Raw genomic sequence first — 21,492 nt, 5'->3', positions numbered from 1 at the left:
TGCATAACACATAAAGAACAAATAATAATACCTTTGAAGCGTGAATCCACGTGCAATCGAGCAAGAACAACGGGAGATATAGAACCCCAAGTCTGATTCCTCTACTTAGTCTACGGGCACAGATCAAACCTCTACTAATGCTAGTTAGTTATGATTGAACGCTTTAATCAACCTTCAACGGAGAAGAGAGAGACGAACTAACTACGATCCACCACCACGAACACCACGAGCTAACAAGGGGGTGGACGGCCGTACGGATAAGGAAAGAGAGGGTAGGGCCGTGAGAGTGAGAGAGAGATTAGGGTTTGGGACTTGTTTTCTTGAGTTACAATTAACTGACTTGTAAATTGTTATTTCAATCTAAGTCATGAATCTTATTTATGGATCATATTTCTAAATAAGAGTCCATGTCAAGCCCAAACTTCTTGTCCTAATCAAACTACTCTAGCCCAACACTCCTTATGGTATGTCATGATCTCATGAGGCCCATTAATGGGCCTCTTACTTGTTTGACCCAATACCCTTGTTGTGTGAACTCATAGGATCCATTCTATTGGGCTTTGGACTATTTAACTAGCCCAAAGATCATTTGCCATATCTAGCACCAGACAATGACGACCCTATAGAATGAACTAATTATCTCCATAATAGTGATCCTTGATATATCTAGTAATTGCACTTATCGAAGACATAATTCTTTCATGTACGATAACCTATCACGTTTCCACTTATAGTCTTTGTCGACAGCAGGTCTCTCGGTTGCGTTTTTCAGGATGGCTTCAGGGTGACGCTTCTAGTCCTCTGGACATTTGCATGCTTTTGTGATGGTGCTTGGTCTTTTGCTGATAATCTTAAAGGGGTAGGGTAGGTGTTCTAGGTGTGAGGTCTGTAGCGTTGTATAGTGGTGGGACTCGGGCTTGTGTTTCCTTGTCTCCTTTACAAGCTGAGCTTCAAGCCAGCTTTTGGGTTTTGCGTAGCGCTTACAGAAGGGGCTACTGTCACATTTTGATTAATTCAGATTGCGAGGTTTTTTGTTTACTTCTTGGGAATCTTCGTCAGCCTGACATGTTTGTTTTCTAGTTGCTCCAGGATATTCGCTCTCTAATCGTGGATCAAGATGGGTGTCGAATAGTTAAGGTTCCTAGACAATGGATTGTTCGTACTCACTGGTTGGTTGGGACGGCTAGGCATCGGGATTTGTTGTTTTGATCTTTTTAGTTGTTTTTTCTATGCCTTTTAGTTCTTAAAAAAAAAAAAACAAACTATATTTCATTTAAAATTCTTTTTAACGTGATTTTAATCTTCCTATAGTAAGTGTTTGTACACAGTTCGGTTTATAATCAGTTCATGCGGTTCGGTGCAAATGGGTTGCGTTTGTTAACAGTTCGGTATAAATGACTTTTAACATAGTTCAAACGGTATCGGGTTAATAATGGTTCGGTTCCTTTTTGGTTCAGTTTTATTTCATTTTGGTTTAGAACTGGACCGGTTGTTAATGAGTTTGGTTCTTAATATGGTTTAACATTATTCAGATCGGTTTGGTTTTGAATTTGCTAAAATATGATTCGAGTCGATTTTCAGTTTCAAAAAATCAGTTTTTAATCGGTACGATTCTCATTTGAATCGGTTGATTTCAAATAGTTAAACGATTTCGATTTGAAATTTGACTGTGCTAGGACAGTTCCTTGGTGAACTAATTGTCTTTTACTCTTTTGCATATCTCAATTCCATAGACTTCTGCTTAGAATTCCTAGCATTGATAGAAACTGAAACATACTTGTGAAATTCATCAATCCCTAAAACCCAAAAACCCCAAAATGCAATCTCAAGAAGACATTCAAAATCTTCCAATTGACATCTCATTCTCTCGCCTCGGAGGTTAGGTTTTTCGTAATCATCTTCTCAACTTTCATTGAATTTTTTTTCTTCTGATTTTGTTGTTTGATTGTAATTTTTTAATTTTGTTGAAATTGAAGAATGGCTTGTGGATCGGAAGAGAATTCCTGGGGATTGGAGAAAACGATTAAGTGCAATCAGAGCTAAGATATCATCCGCCTTTGCGTCGCTTCCTAAAGATGTTGATCCTTACTTCCATACTCTCGATTCTGAAGGTGTGTTGATCTTTTTTTTTTTTTATAAATTTTTGTTTTAATCATAAATACTCAATAAAAAATTAATTGCCCCCCTTTTTTGTTTCTGTAATAGTAATTTACTTTGAAGATTAAGAATTTTTTAGTTTGATTGATATATTTATATACATATTAATTTGATTATTTGCAAAATTATGGTTTAATTTTCTCAAAGGAGCAATCTCCCATGATTAATTGCAAATGTTGCAATTATATTTAGCATTATTTTGGAGGAATTGATACGAATTATTAGACAAGTCATTGTTGGATTAGTTAGAATTTTTTTCCAAAATCTACAAAGTTATGCTTAAGAATTAAAGAACTACATCAAAATCACCATGCTTAAGGAGTGAAACCACTCGACTGTATATGGGGTTGAGTAGTTGCTACATTTCCACCAGAACAAAAAAAATGCCACATTAGTTGTTCATTTGAGATTGTTACATGACGGACCTTCAATGTAAATTTATTTGGGATTGCGGACGATAATTTTTTTTTTTGTAAATTTGGATGGGACTTTGTGAGATGGTGAAAAAGATTTGACTAATTGCTTGCTGATTTCCCAGTAAAAAGGTCGCTGACCTTTCTCCTTAGCTGAAAGAGGGGGTGGAGGAGAGGAAGTTGAATACAATTTTTGGTATATGGTTTACTAATTTTTTGGTTTTTTTCCCCTCTAATCATAAGAACTAGATGTTTGTTTATCTTTTCGTGCCGCAAGTCTTGCCAAATAGGTGTGTCTGGGTAATCTAAACTATAGCTGAAAGCACTTGAGCATCTGATTAGTTACCATTCCATTCTTAACGTGTTTATATTCTTCCTCCGTTTTTATTTAGTTGCAACACACCCCTTCGACACGCATTTTAAGGAAGATATTAGACTAGGTAAACGGATAAATTAATTTACAAAATTTTACCACCTATAAGAAGAAAGTGATAAATTGCTACGGTTTAAATTTCATAGCTTAATTCATTCGTATACCTAGTTTAATCACCTCCTCGAAAAGCGTGATAAAAGGTGTGTTGCAAGTATAAAAAAACAGAGGAAGTATAAGTTTTTTGTAACAAAAATTTGAACGAGTTCTTGTTCTGTTTTGTTGTTTTTGTCCAGCCGTTCATCATACTTGCATTGATTTTAGCTTTTAGCAAAGGAATGCTTGGCCTCTAAGTAGAGTGTATCTCATTTTAAATTATTGTTTGCAGAATTAATTTTTTCTTTTTTTGAGAAGATAATTGGTACAAATAATAGTTAGGCTCTTTCTGGCATACTTCCATCACTCACACTCAAGTATACAGACCTTTTCACTCATCTCGTGCTAAATTAATTCAAAAAGTTATAGTTTACGAAGTAAGAACCAAGAAAGTATTGGAACATAGAATAAAAGAGCAATGAAAAAGTTTTTGCTGTGTTAAGAAAGTTCTTTTTATTATTATTATTATTATTTTTTTTTTATTTCCTGAGACAGAACTAACTACTAAGTGAGAAGTAAAAATATTATTCTAAGTTACAAAAGTATTTATGCATCCCTGGAGTAGCAAGTGCTTTTTATGGGGCTGAAAGTTTTTCAAATTATTTTTGATCCCATTGCAGAGCAGGTAGCTGTTTTAGGTCCTCCTAAATGAGTTTCTAGCTGTTTAAAGTGATTGAATTTTGACACTATAAGTGTTTGGATTTATAAATAGAGTTTTTAAGTGATGAAGCCCAGGATGAGGAGTTTTATTTTGGTTACTTCTATGATTTGTTTGTTTTGCTCATTTTACATTTTTATACTTAGCACCAAAAATTCTTTTTACATTTTCTTAATAAAATCTTAAATTTTTGAATGTGTAATATCTGAAATTGTCTGGGATCAAAGTTCCTACAATTCATTAATTACATGGATGTTTCAAGTTCTCTGCCTCACTCTACATATCATATAACGCTTGTTCACTTATTTAATAGCTTTGAACTTGATTTTAGTAAAGATAATAGGTTTTACTCTTTTAGTGATGTGGCTATACTTGTCCAGCTGGTTTCTGTGTATAATAATGATTTTTCCTCTTTTTTTTTTTTTTTTTTTTTTTTTTTTTTTTTTTTTTTTTTTTTCAGGAATTGATTATTTGGAAGCAAAAAAAATATATGAAATTCTCTTGCAGACCAATCTAGAAAGTCGGAACATATTTGGTCGGCTTTCAGGTGCTGCTGTAAGTTCTTGTTTCTCTCCTCGATGCTTAGCTGTATGTTTTTTACTTGAAATCATAGTGCTAATTTTTCATTTTGTGATTATGGTGACAGGGTGTATGGGAAGCAATTGTCCAGGCATATGAGAAGGATCATGTATTCCTTGGTGAGGCTGCTCAAACTATGGCCCAAAATGCTAATTATGAGATGTAAGCCCAAAGTCTGATCTACTGTCATTATGAGCAAACTTTTTTGTTGCCAATCATGTTGTTGATTGATTGATTTTTTCCCCCTCAATTTGAAGCCCTTACTTAAAAAAGCAGGTTCAGAAGACACAGCAACAGTTTTCAGAGCTTGATCGCAAGGAAGCTGATATAAAAAGAAGTGCAGCTTCATCAGCAGCAAAGTATGCTGAAGCTTGTCAAGAACTAGGATTGCAGGTGTTTGTTTCATAAGTTGGGCTATATTACTAAGCCCCATTGTCTTGAATCCTGTGAAGCGAGTTTTCATAATGATTCTGAACAGTTTGAGTTTAATTTTTGCTTTTAGGGGAATAATGTTAGATTGGAACTCTTAGGGAGTGCTACAAAATCTCTTCCAACTATCTTCAGTGATATTATGGAAGTCGTAAGTGGTGATTCTGTTGCACAAGCTATTGAATACTACTCCAGTATTGTTACAGAGCTTCATACAAATAAGGATGTAAGTTGATCTTTACTTTTTATCTTTCCAACTTGTTGCTTGTCATTGTCTGGTGAAAGCTGCTTTACAATGACAATTTTGCCTGTTGCTAATATAGGTTCATGTATTTGATACAGTGTACATCTGGCATTGTGGTTCAAAATTTAAGGAATATCATTGAAAACCCACCTACACTCAGTGTCTCTGTGGGATCTGATTTGGTCGAATCCACAAATGCTGTGTCCAACCTTAATGAACATTGTGATACTTGTGGAACCATGAGCACTGGGGCAGATGGCATTGATTGGGATATTACACTAGATAGCTCTCAGATTGACTGGGATATTGGCACTGTTGAAGAGACGGATGATGCTGCTAATGGGTTGGGTCCTTATGAAATTATAAATGCTGAGGATTTTTTGCAAGATTCTTCTGCAATTGAGTCTGAAAAGTTTGGCCAGGCTGCTCCAAGTGGTGGAGGATCCATTGATGTTGAGGTTTCAGAAATATCTTGGGATTATAGTGTTGACAATTCTCAATTGGAAGCAGCAGAAGATTCTGATACACATATTGCAAAGGAAGCTCAGACATCTGCTCTGAATACTTTAGCTGACGCTCAAGTCTCAGGTGATAGAAGTCCACTTTTGGAGACGGAATACAGAAATAAAATTCTTGATGATCTCTTTGAGGTATTTATATGTTTCTGCTATATGTTACCAGCACCTTGTTTCACTTGTTAATTTTGCCTTTTATCTTTCAATCTGGTAAACATAAAGGGATGGATGAAATAGAATTGATCTGCAGTGTTTCTTATTGTTCCGATTGTACCTTTTCACAGATCAAGGCATTTTTAAACCAGCGGCTGATGGAGTTGAAAAATGAAGAGACTTTGTCCTTGCAACATCAAGTTCAGGCAGTTGCTCCATTTGTCTTGCAACAGTATTCTACTGATAACATTCAGAAAATGCTTTCTGACATTTCAATGGCCATATCTTTACTAACGAACAAAAAAACAAGAGACTTGATCATGATACTAAATTCAAGAAGGTGCTTACATATATGACTATATGAGACTATATTAGCATTTTCTCCCCCCTACCAATACTAAGAATTTGTCCTGAGATTTCCGTTATGCATGTCATTGTAATCATCTTATTGCTATTTTTCACATAAGCTTTCTGCATTTTGCTATAATAATTCAACAGATCATTGACAGAATTTTATGCTTTCAAAACATCATTAATTTTGTGATGTATTTGGAGCCACAGCTCTAACTATTATCATTTGCTACAGATTCTTAGACAGACTTGTGCAAAACTTGGAAGAAAAAAAGCATCATGAAGTAAAGCTGAAAGACGGTTTAAAAGACTTGTCTGCAAAACGTATGGAGTTGCAGAATTCAATGGCTTCATCTTGGCCAAAGCAAGTGAGTATTGTGTGCTCTGTTTCTTCTGCCATGCTTTAATTGATTTGGGAAGAATTTGCTTTACTGGAAGTTATGGATTTGTAGCAGGACAATAATCTACAAAATTTTAACGATGATGTTTTTTTTAAGAAACCATAGAAGCCAATACAGTCTTCTTTTAAGAAGTTGAATTTTCAAGTTTAATAATTTAACGATGTTGAGGTGCTAACACTAATAGTCTTGTTTGGCTGTTGGGGTGAAGCGAGAAATGACTACACACCTTCATAGTGTATAATTGTACATGTATAATTGTACATATTGACACTTAGGGTGCAATCTACTTATCTGGACTTTTCTGAAGTTATTTGAGCTAACCTGAAATTATCTGTGCTTCTTAGAACTTTTTTAGTTATAATTTGATGTAATCCTTATTAATAATATGAACTTATATTTCTTGAACCTATATGAACTTATAATTTTTATCTGAATAATTTTTTTTGTAATAAGTGGAAATTAAGTGAACAAAATAGGACCTTACTTAAGATTTTAAATGGTTCTTGAAATCCCTACATCTTCTTGCCTGAAAACTTATAGTTTGGGTTAGTGAAGAGTTATCCTTGAGGAGGGTGCAATGTTCATGAAAGATAAAGAGGCTAAATATAATTTATGTATGTGTGTGTGTGTGTGGGCGTGCCTTGTGAACAAGATTTTTCAAATGTAATCTGGGGTCCATATTATTAGAAAAAGAAGATAGCAAAAGTTGCAAAACCATATTAGTATAGTTGGCCTCGGCTTAATACATGTCATGGAGGAAGACACTTTTCACACTTAAATCTCAGTTTGTGAGATATAGGAGCCTAAATGCTCAATGCAACTGAAAAGAGACAGCAAAGAGCGGTATTTTGTGTGTGGTTTTTTTTTTAAAACTATTTCACTTGTTTATTTACTAATAGAGAAGATGATGAGATTTTACTATCTTTTATTCAAAGATTGTCAACTATTGATGCATTTGATGGGATTTGAGCTGTTATTGTGGTTCTGCCTCTCCTTCATTTACTTTGGTACTGTAGTGCTAAATATTAAATCCAGTGGAAGAGTTGGGGATGAATATATGAAAATGTTTTGGTGTTATTGTACTTCAAAAATGCACCTCTAAATGTGATTGTCTTTATATTCTTTTTGCTTTCAGACTTTATGCTATTTTGTTGCCTGCATTCAGACTGTTATTTAGTGTGTGCATTCATATATTCATATTTCTTATTTGACCTACTGTAATTTTATCTGAATCCGATGAGCAGAAGAATTAACGAGTGCTCTTTGTTTGCAGGAAGTAGCAATCAACAAAACAAGGGAGCTGAAGAAACTATGTGAAACCACTCTTTCATCCATGTTCAACGGAAGACCTGTCAAGATAATTGGAGAAATTAATACATTGTTAAATAGTGGTGTATCTGTGTGATCTTTTTAGCTGTTCTCCCAAGCTTTTCTACCAGTGTTAGCATGTATTAATAATAGGAACCAGCCACCAGGCTAACTTGGCATTCCTACACTTTGTTATGTTTTCAATAAGGACGTTGAATATAGTTTAGAAAGTTTAAAGTTTCTAATGTTGTATAACTCTGTTTTGGTATATATTCTTAACAAATTAAGCTTCAAATAAGGATCAATTTCTCAATTTCCCATCTGGTTTAATTTTGCTTGTTTATCACTAGTTGCTTTTAAGTCTAAGGGCCCGACCATGTTCATTTATGTAAGATGGTATATAACATGAAGCAGTATATCTGATGAATGCCTTTTATTTTTATTTTTTTTTGTTTTTCCCATCAGAATTTTGTTTAGCTGAATGTATTCGACATAATCTGAATTTGAAATCAAACATTGCTGAGAACAAACCTTGAACAAAAATAAACTGAACCTATGAATAAGAAACTGTTAAACCATGAGCTATTGTTTACTCTGTGCCTATTTTTTTTCAGTTATAGCCTAACTCACCAATGCTAGCTTGCATTGGATTCACAGTATTACAGTGTAACCGCGCCATATTAGGCATTGAACCATACAATAAGACTCCAACTGTTAACGATAATAGCTTTGCACATCCTATATTCCTATCTCTAAGTTGAATGGCAGTTGTTGGCATTGCTGCAACAATGTATTTTCTGGTCTGACCAATTCATACAGGCATGAAGCTTCTCAGGAGAGTTCAGAAAAACGAGTTTTAGTTGACCGGAAAGATCTTTCAAAGGCATCACCTTCTACAACATCTGCCCCAGGCTTTGGCAAGATTCTCATAAGAGCTTCAACAATTTCTGACATTCGTGGCCGGAATTCTTTTTCAGGCTGTTACAGATGCAAAGAAAACAATTAAGGAACAGAGGCATGTGTTGGTCCACATACTACTTGGGTGGTCATAAGAATTACGGATGATGAGCATGTAGAATTTTGTATGAACAACTACAGTGAAATGATTTTGGATGTATACAGGTTTTGGTTTTTCAAACAGGGGAGAAGTTGCAAGAATTGCTAGTTGATTTCCTATCATGTGGGAAAATAAGAAAACTATTCTAAATTTCAAAGGGGCTTTTTTCAAAATGCAAAATAATATTTTTATGGATTAGTAAATAAGCCAAAGCACCCAGGTTTGAGCATGCCTCAAATCTGTTCTGGATAAGTTTTTACCTGAACACATAAAGATATAATGTCAGCACATCTCGAGAGAGTCTTTGCAGAGATTGATCTTCTTAGGATTGGATCAACCATGTCTTCAAGAGATCCATAATCATGAAGCCTATGTGAAGCCCATTTTACCAAACATTGCTCTTCTGTTGCTCTAGAGCTGAAACACGATGTTACAGGAATGATAAATTTTGTTAGCAGATGCAGAACATATCCATCAGTGTGATATAAATTTATCAAAGCAGTTACAGAACCTGTCAAATGGCCTTCTTCCGGTCAAAAGTTCCAGAAGCAAGACACCAAAGGCATATACATCAGTCTTTATGCTCTCTATTCCTGTTTGCCCATATTCTTGTGGAATGTAGCCACTGTCATTGATAGCCATCTCAGCAGCCTGTTTATCGCAGTTGTAAAAGACAGTGATAATTAATGACCATAATATTTTCGGAACCACACGTTGGGAACTGGAGAATTGCAAGCATTGAAATACAAGATGTGAGCGAAACTGGGAGGTCAATGCAGTGTATACTCTTGCAATGTCATTACCACTTATCTATGTAAAAATATTGTATTTACCTTGACTTTGACACTGTTGCTGGTGAGAGGCCTCAATATAGAAAGTCCACTGTCAGCTACTTGAGGCTTAAGCTCATCATCAAGCAAAATGTTGGCGGCTTTCAGATTGCAGTGTGCAATTGGGGGTGACAAGGAATGCATATAACTGACATTGAATAAAAAATCCCAGTGAGATAAGAGAGCAGATAACATAGCAGCACAGGTGAGAGTGATCTTTGTATTTTTTTCAAGGAACTACAAAGATGCTTACTTCAGGGCTTCTGCCACACCAACTGCTATCTGAATACGGAGGTCCCAGGTAAGTGGCAAAAAGAATTTACAATGAAGAGCTTTATCAAGAGTCAAATCTCTGACATATTCATATACAAGAAGGTGATGTCCGTTCTCCACACAGTAGCCAGTAAGACATACTATATTTGGATGCTGCAAACGAGATATGCTACGAACAACATCCAAAAATTGTTCTTCTTCATGGAAAGACAGAGATACCAAGTTTATGTTTTTCACAACAACAATCTGAAAACCAAGAGCATGGATATTTTGAATCAGCTTATCATCAGACTTAACTTAATTTGAAAAGATTAAATTAGCACTCTAAAATACACCTGGCTGTCAGGGAACTTTGCTTTGTAAACTGAACCTAGCGATCCTTCTCCAAGAAAGTTTTCTTCATTGAAGTTATTTGTAGCCAACTGGAGTTCAGATAGTCTGTAAAGTTTTGCATTTGGGGGCACTTTTCCCTTGGTGGACACACGAACAGCAGATGTATGTCTGGGTAAGGCCACAGGTGGAGTGGTGAATGACAAATTTTGTGGGACATCTTCATATCTCCCAGAAGAATGATCTGCTTACGAGCAAAAAAAAAGTAACAAGAATTAAAGTTCTGAAGTTAGAAACATATATACACCAAAATCAGTGCTTCCACCAACCTACAGTAGATGCTATGCCGGAGCAAAATGCAAAATCAGTGTGAAAGGAATTAAGGAAAGAAATTATGAAAGGAATAGAATTCTCTATAATAAATAATATGATTACCTCCATTTGAACTAACTGGAAAGGAGCACATTGACCTACGACTGCTGTTCAAGCTTTCAGGCTCAGCAGTATGATTTCGCTTAATGTGGACAACAATAGCAACTCCCAGAAGAGTTAAAATGAAGGCTGCTCCTCCAACTCCTAAAGCTATTATTCCCAAGGCCTTCCCCTTTCTCTTGTGCTGCTGTTGTGTTCCCCTAGAAGGATTCTTTTCTATGGCGCTTGACTCAGCTATTGGCGGACTAGAAATATTCTGCTCACTGGGGATCTTATCGTAAGGAAAATTCCATGGAGAGTAAGAGGCAACTCGACTGAAATTATTGCCTCCAATCCTAAAAAAAAATGATGAAGTGATATTAAGTGTGAAATTTGATATAGTAATAACTAATTAGGGACTCCTCTTAGGCTCTTACCATAGATTTGTAATGGTTTGAAAATGCTGTGGGATGATGCCACTGAAATGATTATCCTGAATGTTCCTGGAAATACATCGTAGCCACTGATATGTGAATTTTACTGAAGAAAATCACAAATAAGTCATATTGCATATATAAAATTTGACTCACAATTCAATCAATGCTAGGTCAGCCAGGTATACCACTGAACCAGTGAGTTCATTGTTTTGCAGATACCTGCATGATATTCATATCTTCAATTAACTAAGATGATTTTAACACTGAAGAGGCATTGACAGATAGATCTTAAACATGACCGGGTCTGGTTATCATCTCTACAGAATTTGTTCGAACTTACAGTTTGGTAAGATTTTTCAGAGATGCAAATGAGCTCGGTAGATCTCCACTGAACTTGTTGTATGATAGATCCCTGTAGCAGTAGATTAATATTAAACAATAAGGATAACAAATGAACAGTATCGGCATTAGCAGATTCCTAGTGATTGAGCCACAATGATTACACCAAATGAAGAAAAGTATAAAGATGTCAATGATTAGAATATGCAAAATAAGATGGAGAAACAATAATATGCACACAAGAAATGTTATTTGATGCCTGTACTGTCTTATTATGTGCATGCAGGATTTTAACAATTGGCGCTGTTAGATTATGTGCATATATGATCCTATATTAATTGAAACCAGCAACTTAGGCTAGGATGAATATATAGTGTTAAGGCAACTTACATTTCCTTCAAGTTGTCAAGACCTTTGAACACACTTCCAATGGGTCCAGATAAAATGTTGTGACTGAGATTCCTACCAAAGAATGAATGTATGTTATTTTATTATCAGACCAGCGTAATACAAACTGACAGAATAGACCTTCAAGTTAGAATTAAGCAAAGCTACTCACAGATGTCGTAAGTGTCTCAAGAAAGAAAGGGTCTGTGGAATGCTCAGTAAAAATTTGTTTTCTGACAAATTCCTGCATGACATAACAGAAGGAATTGTAGGCTCATGGGCATTCAATAACTATAACTCATATAATCTTTAAAAAAAGACAGAATAGGCCTTACAAGTAGGTGACATTAGGTGGAAGGCCATCTGGGATCATTCCTCCTACTTGATTTGAGCTAATATCCCTAGTGTTGCAAAGGAGAAGTCAGAAAAGATTATACACTAGTAAATAGTAATACAACAAGCTCATTAACAAGTAGAGGCCCATTACAAGTGTTTTAAGCTGTGGAGATTGAAAAGCTGGCCACCAAGGTATCCCTCAAGCTCCAGTCCACGCAGTTTGCTTCATCGCAGAGAACAAACAGGACGAGTTAGCATTAGTACACAGTTAACAAATTTGCATCAAAGAGAAATGTAGAGGGAACTGAGTGGATGTACATATGTATGACCGATGAGCCAGAGCATTCGATTCCAGTCCAAGATTGTTCACAGGGATCTCCACCTTCTGCCGTCCAACCCTTAAGCTGCTTTGGCCTTTTTAGGGCATTGTACAAGTCATGCAGTGCTAAAGCTGCATTTAATAAAACGTTCACATTCAATTCAAACAAATTTTAGTTGAACTTTTTTATAATCACAGAAAGTTATCTGATAACCTAAATATTGTAACAGCATTACAGAATGTATTTGAATAACAATTCTCCATTCATATTATCAGATTATAATCCCCTCTCATTGAGTCCTTGATAATCTTTCCAAGCCATATAACAAGGAACTAAAATCACAATTGCAAAATACATTGGTCATTTGTTATAGACTCGCTCACAGAAGTTTGTCTTCAACATAGAACTTGGACAATTCACAAAACATTTGGAATTATCATAGTTAAAAAGCTAGTGAATTCACCTTAGAAATTAAATACAAGTCGGCTATCATCGCTAGTACATAGAAAACCAAGTATAATCGCCTTAAGCAGGGAAAAACAAATCTTATACTTCGTTTATAAAGAGCTAATACTTCCATAATTTCATACACCAAATGTACTTTAGACCAATTTTCAAAGAAATTACACTCAACTCATAATCTATTCAAGACTGAAATGACGCTGCAGATAGTAGTAAATCACAATATATTCATGAAATTTTATTAATAAACATCAATAACTAACAAACACAGTACTATTCTTTTACTCGGATCATATCTATTTTTTCACAAAACATGTTCAAATTCCTAAGTTCTTATTATACTAGCAACTGAAGAAGCACAACGAAATACAGAAATAACAAGATAAATTGTATGAATAATTTGCAGACTGACTGAGCAATTACCATCGTTTGGATCAGTAGCAGCTTCGGAAGAGAGTATCGCCGAAACGAACACGAGTAAACAAAGACTCGAAAAGCGCAGAAACAACGCCATCTTCAATTTTCCACTAGAAATTCAATTTTCCACTAGAAATCAAAGAAATAGAGGAAATATTGTAGCTCTTAATCAAGAAAATATTATCAAAAAAATCTTCCAAAAAACAGAGTTCCAGTATTCAAGAATCAAGTAAGCAGAAAACCAAAGCATAAATTGTACTTGAATACATCAAAATAAGCAGAAAAAACATTATAATAACAAGATTTTAATCAGAAATCTATGAATGAAGATGAATTCGAATATACGCTGAACCAATTTTACGGAAAAAAATAGAGTTCGAAATGTCAATAATTACAACGAAAATTAAGCTGAACATTGAAGAACAAAATAGACATAAATAAATCAAAATAAGTAGAAAAACGCCATTAACAATCGAATATCACAAGAAATCTAAAGAACAAAAATAAAATTGAAGTTCATACCGAAGAAGAAAGCTATGAATTCGATTGAGAACGAACAAATGAAATTCTACCAAAGAATGATTGAATTAAGCGAAGTACTCGGAAATTGCAGTAGTAGTAGAAATGGAGTAAATGACGAAGAATAGCGCAAAAGCTTGAGTAACAATGGCGGTTAAGGTTGAAGTTGTTGAGAAAGAGGAGAGAGAAAGAGGAGAGAGAAAATGGGAGTGTGAGTGTTTGTTATTACAGAGGAGAGAGAAAGCCGGAGGAAATCTAATTGCTGTAACCGTTTTTATGGGTGGGCCCAGAGAAAGGTGCCAGGTCAGCTTATATTGTAAGACGGAGGAATGTGGAGTCAACTTCTAGAATTATGTCTTTATGTGCTGCATTTGAGTGATTATATTTTGAGTAATATTGATGAAATATTTTGGTTGATTGATAAACTTTTGCTAAATGTAACTAACTATCAAAATGTAATGTGTAAATTGGTGATTTTTACATGTTTTTAGTTGTGCTAGTCACTAGTTGTATTATTGTAGAAAGAAAGTGAGCTAGTTTGTATGACGCACTTAAAATTTATACTAAGTTTGTGTTATTACTTATTAGAGTTAATTGTTGTCACAATTTTGAGTAGTTGTTATTTTTTATCTAGTAGTGGTGGACATTGAAATTTAGGGTTATTACGAGTATACTATTGATTGTGGATTAGAAGATCGAACAAAAATACTTAAAATATTTTTAGAGTTTTTATTTGTGGGACCCGCATTTTATTAAATGATGTTGACTTATTTACGAAAATACCATAATGACTGGGATGTTTTGTTGATTTATTTACGAAAATGTCATGCTAACTGAGATGTTATGTTAATTTATTTACGAAAATATCACTAGATAAACAATTTTTGTTTATCACGAACATAAACTTGTAGTTTCCAGCGTATAAGTTTAGTCTATAATTTTCTTAAAGTATAAGTCAAATCTACCGTTGCAACTAATGCGAAACGGAAGAAGTACTTAAAAAGTTAGAATAGCGATTTACACCAAGTAGCGGTTTTAGTATAAATATTACGTATGATATTACGATTTTACCCCCAAATAAACATAAACCGTTTATCAAAAAGATCCATGGGCTCGCTGTAAACCTCTTATACAACCCGACACTTAACCTTTCGCAAGTTCTCATCAATGGCGGATACAGAAGCAACTAACGCTAAACCAAAATCACCAGAAGAAGAAGATGAAGATTACATGGGAGATCTCTCAAAGTTCATTACAACCGAATCTTCTCAAACTCCCAAAACCAAAAAGCTCGCCCCCAAAACCCTACCCAATTCATCGCAACAACCCTCAAAGAAGAAACCCAAATTCCAATCATGGCAACATCAGAAAGAGCGAAAACAGCTAGAAGAAGATGAAAAAACCCTAGAAAATCTACAATCAGCGATTCCTCAATCAAATATTGGGTTCAAATTGCTGAAACAAATGGGGTATACCCCAGGAAAAGGGTTAGGCAAGGAGGGTTCAGTGGGTCGGGAGGAGCCAATTGGGTTGGAGATACGCCGGTCGAGGGCGGGGATTGGGCGGGAGGATCCGGCGAAGGAGAGGGTGAAGAGAGAGAAAGTTAAAGAAGTGTGGAAGAAGAAAACGGAGGAGGTGATGTTGGAGGATTTCGGGGTTCGACAAAAAATGCAATGGAAGAGTAAGAGGGTTATGATTAACTATAATAAGGCGAAGGCGGCGCTTGATCAGTTGGAGAATCGAGAGCCGGCGGTTGAGCCGGAGAAGGAGGAAGGTGATGATGGGGAAGATGAGGAGGAGGAGGAGGAGGAAGTGATTACTGAAGAGGTATATTTTATTGGAACTGTATTTGTTGTATTAGTTTTTTGAATTTTGAGCTGTGTTTTTTACTAGCATTTTGATGTGTTTGTGTTTAATGATTATTTTCTTGTGATGGGAAATGGTTGAATTGTGTTCATCTTAGGTTCAATGTATTCGTGATTTATCTTAGTGGAGTAATTTGTAATCTTATATTGTTTGGTATTGCCAATATTTTGTTTTCTTAATAAAATTTGAATGCCAGTTTGCAGAGTCGAAATTGCAATGATATTACAGGACCTTTTGGTGCAAATTATTGCCGTGTGGCTGTCATTCACCCTCTAAATTGATGTTGTTTAGACATTGTTGTTTGCTTTTTTATGAAATTAAATGGGTGAAGACCTTTGAGGTTTAATGTTTTCAAGGTAATATCTGTTTTTGTTAGGATCTGTATTCTTCTATCATACTTGTATCCTTGTTCTATTAAGCTAGGAACATTATATGTGCAATGACGCTCCACTTTTAAGTGTACAGAAATCTTTAGTTCTGGTGAAAGCCGATTTGCCATATTGATTACTATCTTGCAGGGAATTTGTTATTTCACTTTCATAAGCTTAGTTGGGTGAAGACTATAAGAGATTTGGTTTATGTAGGTATTCTTGTATTGTATTGCTGATATCCTTACTCAAATCTCACTTGGAATTTTTCCTTAATTTCTACACATGGAGTTATGTGAATTGTGACCGGGTTCTATCTATGACTGTTGGATCCTGAAGAATACTTTGTGAGTATATCATGTGTTATTGGGTTAATGACATATGCTATGTTTAGTTCTGTGTTAGATGTTGAAAGGGAATGGAATAACTGATTCATTTGATTTTTCATTATTAAAAATAACAGATCCATCTTTTTTATTTAATGAATAACTGGTTCAGTTGAAAAGAGTTTGGTTTGTGGCTTCTTTTTGTGGCTTTATACATGGTTTGTAGCTGTGGACTCATGGCCCGGAGGATTAAAATTTATGGTTATATGATGATGGGGGATTTTAATCTGTGTGGTACTCTGGTGTCATTCAGTTGAAATGCATGTTATGTCTTGTCTCCTCTCCTAAATTTCCCATCAATGTGAGGGTGTAAACTGTAAAGTGGCGGGAACCACATGCAGGGAAAGGATTTCGTAGACATCAGAGTATCTAGTTCATCACTGTGAAAAATTTTCATGTCTCATGTAGTCATGTGAGAGAAATGATTGTTAGAACAAGATAGTTTATTCATTTATGCATTTTTTTTTTGGGAGCGTATCTAATGTATATATTTGTATCTTATAGAATGGAAGGAATCATAACACCTGTAAAATCTATTGTTAGGGTTTAGTTATAAATTATATAATCAGTTGAGTTTCAACTTTCAAGTTGTGACCCAAAGCTTAGGGAGATTGTCATAGTTTGACATTCATCATTACCTGGTCATGTCTCCAAAATATCCAATGTTAATGGATATGGTAAGACTCAGGCTGGTCTTGAGATGTATGATTTCATAAACTCATGAACAATTGGATCTGCTCTAGAAGACATAGGTTATGGTTTCAATGATGCCAATTACTAGAAAAAGGAATTGGCAAGTTTGATGTGGTAGCTAAAGAATTGCTTGTTTCTTGTAGAGTATTTCCTCTTATAGATTTTATTATTTTTTTTAAATAAATATTTGAGTTGTACTATTTTACTTGGAATCTTTATTTCACCTCAAGTATTGGACCTTTGATACTCGGACATGGATAGGAGTATAGGACACTTAGACTCTTCATTTTAGTTGGCAAGTTTGATGTGGTAGCTAAAGAATTGCTTGTTTCTTGTAGAGTATTTCCTCTTATAGATTTTTTTTTTTTTTTTAAATAAATATTTGAGTTATACTACTTTACTTGGAATCTTTATTTCGCCTCAAGTATGGGACCTTTGATACTCGGACATGGATAGGGGTATAGGACACTTAGACATTTCATTTAGTTCTTAAGTTTTTACAAAATAGCCAAGTCGGAACTTGGAGACATGGCTGTGTTGGGCATGGGTTATGGGTACCCAAGTCTTGAGTTACATATTTATTAGGCCATAAGTTATATTTTGTTTTGGCAAGTAGCTTTTTATTTTTTATTATTATTATTTTATTATAATCTATACACTCATTTGTACTGGATTATTAATTGAGTTCTAGATTTTGAAATGGAAAGAATGAATTTAAGGTAAGTCTTTCTTTGTTGGAGAGGTTTTTGTAATGATTGGCTGGCTACATACGGGGGAACCACTATATTTACAACAACAACAAAGCCTTAGTCCCAAAATGATGTGGGAACCACTCTATTTAGGGGTAAAAAAAAAAAAAAGTAACCTTGACAGTGTAAGAAATGCTACTGTTCTGATTTTAGACAAATGGCAAGCCTCGAAAATATGTGATTATTACACTTTCTTGAGGGTTATGGATATTCAGCTTTGGCCTTTCTTGGTTATGACTAAACAAAGCGCCGTTGCCCGTTGTAGTGAGCTACATAGATTTTCAGCCTGTTCAAGTGCTTTCAAGCAGCATATGAAGCACTTGCACTAGATTTGTGAGTCCTCCTAATTTATGTTGCAGGAACAATTTGTATCATAACTCAGACAACTTTGAATTTTGATGATGGCTAAGCGTGTTTTAATTTCAACGGTTAGGTCATTTTCTGAGTCTACTTTGTTTTCACCTTGTTATTGGAAGTTAATTTGCGCCATGCTAAAATAAAGGTTAAATGCATCGTTGTAGATTAATGATCCTTTGACAATTGGGTGAGTTTTATTAAAATAATATCCCACAAAAGTAATAAAAGGTTGTTAGGTTGAAGTCATTAAAGGAGAGTGACATGATATAGTCAGGGAAAGACGATAATTAGTTTGGGACAACCCTAGTATAGAATTAATGAATTGTATTATGACTTGGATGGAGCTTACAGTTTGTTAATAGGTGTAATGGAAAGTTAGTCCATGACTATATGGTGCTAGAAAAATATTTTCTAGTTTGGAATAAGTTTTGGCTAAATAAGTTTTAACTTTTAAGTACGAGAGTCGAATCATAAGTAAATACAATTTTCAAAAGTGTAATGGTTAAAAAAGAACTAAATTGATAATACACCCTTAGATTTTGCTTTAAATGGATTCCTGCATCTTCCTTTTTAACTTTTTTTGTTTTTTTTTTTTGAATAGCCTTTTTAACTTACTCTTTGTTCTTGACTCCCATATCTTTCTACTGACTGCCACAAGCCATGGTGTGGCTAGTTGTGGAAAGAAAAGTCATGCTCATGCCTGAAATTTGAGTATTTTATTGTGTTAAATTGACTTGAGTTTCAATTTATGCCTGAAGCTTGCATTTGTGACTCTTTTGGCTCTGCATACCGATCTCAGTGATCTCCGAAGTATAATTTTTGATAAAGTGTCTATTATCATTTTTTTTTTTTTTTTTTTGTGTGACAAAGTCTATTATCATTAATGAATCGTAATGTTTGCAATTGATAAAATTTGTTCACATGTAGCTGAGGGCCTGAGAGTGCTACTTACCAGGGCCGCAATGATTCTTAATGTCTGCAATTGATAAAAATATATGGCTGAATTTTTTTCCCTCTTGCCTCATTTATGTCTGAAATGAAATGATGGTGTGTTACAGTTATTTCGTTTTTACTATATGAATTCACTAAATGACAGTTCTGGTGCATCTGATACAGGATTTGCTGGAGTTATTGGAGAAGCTTAGAGAAGAACATCGCTATTGCCTCTTTTGTGGATGTCAGGTGTGTGTCTAAATCACTCTGAGGCCTATTCAATATTAATTTTGTTACTCATTCAGTTAGAAAGGCAAACAGTAAGGTGCATAATTTGATAGCTAACCCCTGAAGTTTACCTACCTTAATTTCAGTATGAATCCATGGAAGCTCTCCTCTCCAACTGCCCTGGACTAAACGAAGATGACCATTGAAGTGATTTTTTGACAGCGTTGAGGGGCTAATTGCTGATTATGGGAATTTTCATTCATATCTTCTGTAAGACTGGGCAATTATGGTTGTGAGTTTGTGACTGCAAATTCTTGACCCGTTTCTTTATGCTGGTCAACTCATTTTAATCCATTCAGTGCTGCTTTCTTGCAGAAATTTCTGAAGACCCAATTCATTAGATTGGGTTTGCTTAAAATATGGAATTTCGTCATATCAATGTCCTTGCTTATTGGAGATAGGGTACACCCACTTGCTGTGGTTTAGGTGGTGAAACAGAAAGCATGTGTGATGGTGATATGGTTGACATTGTGGCCAGACTGGATTGGGTGCTGGACTGCTGGATTGCAATCCATGTAGGCATATAACCCACGTCGGATGTTGCCATTGTTGATAATTTGGTAGTGAGTTGGCTATTGATGCATACTCATTGTGTTGCTTGTAAAATAGGGATGACTGAATTGAGTCTATTAACAGCCTCTCTGCAAGTTTCACTGTAGCTGTGCAGCTGTGCACTAGGGTTGAATATTGATGATGTTAACGTTGTAAACTGACACTTCCATAGTTCCATGTGCATTTTAGAAAACCACTTCCATGATGTTAACGTTGTAAACTGGCACTTCCAGAGTTACTAATATATTGAAAAAGCTGTGTTGAAAAAATTTCAAGATATGAGTTGTTCTACTACTGTGGTGTGTATCTTCTACAGAATCATTGAAACAGGGGGCAGCTACAGACGGCCCAGAAGAGGGAATCTGTATGACATAATTAGAACAACTGCTTAGTCACCTCATCCGAAAAGCAAGCATTAATTTTCAAGTATTTTACTAGTTTCACAGCAACAAGTGCGTCAAGTTTTCAACTATGTATGTTTCTAAATAAAATGAGATGAGATAGTCATAACAAGTATTCGGAAAAACAAAAGATTGTCCTAACAAAATGCTTTGTTTGAGACTTAGGAGAGCTATAGTGATTCTATGATGACAATCGATAGTGCTTATAAAATGGTAGTCAAGAGTAAGGTCCCTTACACGTGAAAAGGGAACTAAAGGAAAGTGATCGTGGTACACCACCAATTGATTTTGGCACACCCCTTTGTGAGAAGAGTATAGAAAACTATACTCTCACATAAGGGTGTGTCAAAATCATTTTTGATATGCCAAAATCATTTCCCACACTAAATTATTATATAAACGGCCCTTTATGGAGAGATTCTCTCAACTTTCTCTCTCTAACAACTTTCTCTCTCTAACCCCATCCTTATCTCCACCGTTTCCACCGCCCCTATTTTTCTCAAGCCTTGCTCGCCGGCGACTGGGCTAGTTTTGCCTAGCCGTCGCCGGCGAGCCTAGTCTGTCTGTCTTTTCCTTTTTCTAGTGGTTTATTTTGCTTTTTAGTGTCCGTAGGTGAAGATTTCAAGGGAGCGTCGAGCATCTTCTTCGGTGGGTTCGTGGTTTCTGGTATTTCGTCAAGTGTTTTGCGGCTAATTTCAGCAACTTAGGAACCAAAGGCTACTCTTAACGCCGACGTCGAAAGGAATTTTTTAAATAATTCCCAACAGTAAAGGTGAAGTTAAGGCTAGGGTTTCTTCGTGTAACCAAGGTTAGGTTCAACGAGGGGTTCTTGCTGCGTTGCCGTTGACGATTTCTTGGTGTTAGTTTTGGTTGCTGCCGGTGGGGTTTGTCAGGTTCTTGTAGTCTTCCCCTTGTGTTCTCACGCTGTTTTTGTGCTTGTTTTCGTTGAGTTGTTTTTGGTTTGCTTTAATTTTATTATGTTCTTGTTTAAGTTGCTTGTTTGGTTGTTTGGGTTCTTATGTTTAAATAATCCTCTTTCTCTGCTTG

The 21,492-nt window shown here is 35.4% G+C and overlaps 2 protein-coding genes and 1 pseudogene across 3 annotated transcripts; 2 read left to right on the top strand and 1 right to left on the bottom strand.

Moving 5' to 3' along the window:
- The first annotated feature begins 1,716 nt into the window (after positions 1-1,716).
- On the top strand, positions 1,717-8,032 carry LOC145582333 (CDK5RAP3 protein homolog). The gene is made up of 10 exons (XM_081639339.1): positions 1,717-1,878; positions 1,977-2,111; positions 4,215-4,309; positions 4,401-4,495; positions 4,591-4,726; positions 4,836-4,988; positions 5,105-5,656; positions 5,806-6,014; positions 6,261-6,393; positions 7,700-8,032. Exons 1-10 carry the CDS (start codon positions 1,818-1,820, stop codon positions 7,829-7,831), a joined length of 1,701 nt encoding a protein of 566 aa, XP_081495465.1. The 5' UTR covers positions 1,717-1,817; the 3' UTR covers positions 7,832-8,032.
- Positions 8,033-8,486: 454 nt separating this feature from the next.
- LOC145581270 (protein STRUBBELIG-RECEPTOR FAMILY 2-like) lies at positions 8,487-13,430 on the bottom strand (annotated as a pseudogene).
- Positions 13,431-14,941: 1,511 nt separating this feature from the next.
- On the top strand, positions 14,942-20,315 carry LOC145582331 (uncharacterized). 2 transcript variants are annotated; one of them, XM_081639337.1, is made up of 4 exons: positions 14,942-15,679; positions 19,388-19,453; positions 19,579-19,702; positions 19,808-20,315. In XM_081639337.1, the coding sequence occupies exons 1-3, from the start codon at positions 15,020-15,022 to the stop codon at positions 19,636-19,638; spliced, it is 786 nt and encodes a 261-aa protein (XP_081495463.1). In that variant the 5' UTR covers positions 14,942-15,019; the 3' UTR covers positions 19,639-19,702; positions 19,808-20,315. The 2 variants fall into 2 exon arrangements, with proteins under 2 accessions (XP_081495463.1, XP_081495464.1); XM_081639338.1 differs by having other exon boundaries at positions 19,792-20,315.
- Positions 20,316-21,492: the final 1,177 nt, after the last annotated feature.

This window comes from Chenopodium album, chromosome 15 (genome assembly GCF_948465745.1).
Source record: "Chenopodium album chromosome 15, dcCheAlbu1.1, whole genome shotgun sequence".
Lineage (NCBI taxonomy): Eukaryota > Viridiplantae > Streptophyta > Magnoliopsida > Caryophyllales > Amaranthaceae > Chenopodium > Chenopodium album.
Note: the sequence above shows the minus strand (reverse complement) of the source record. Positions and strands in the feature narration are given on the sequence as shown.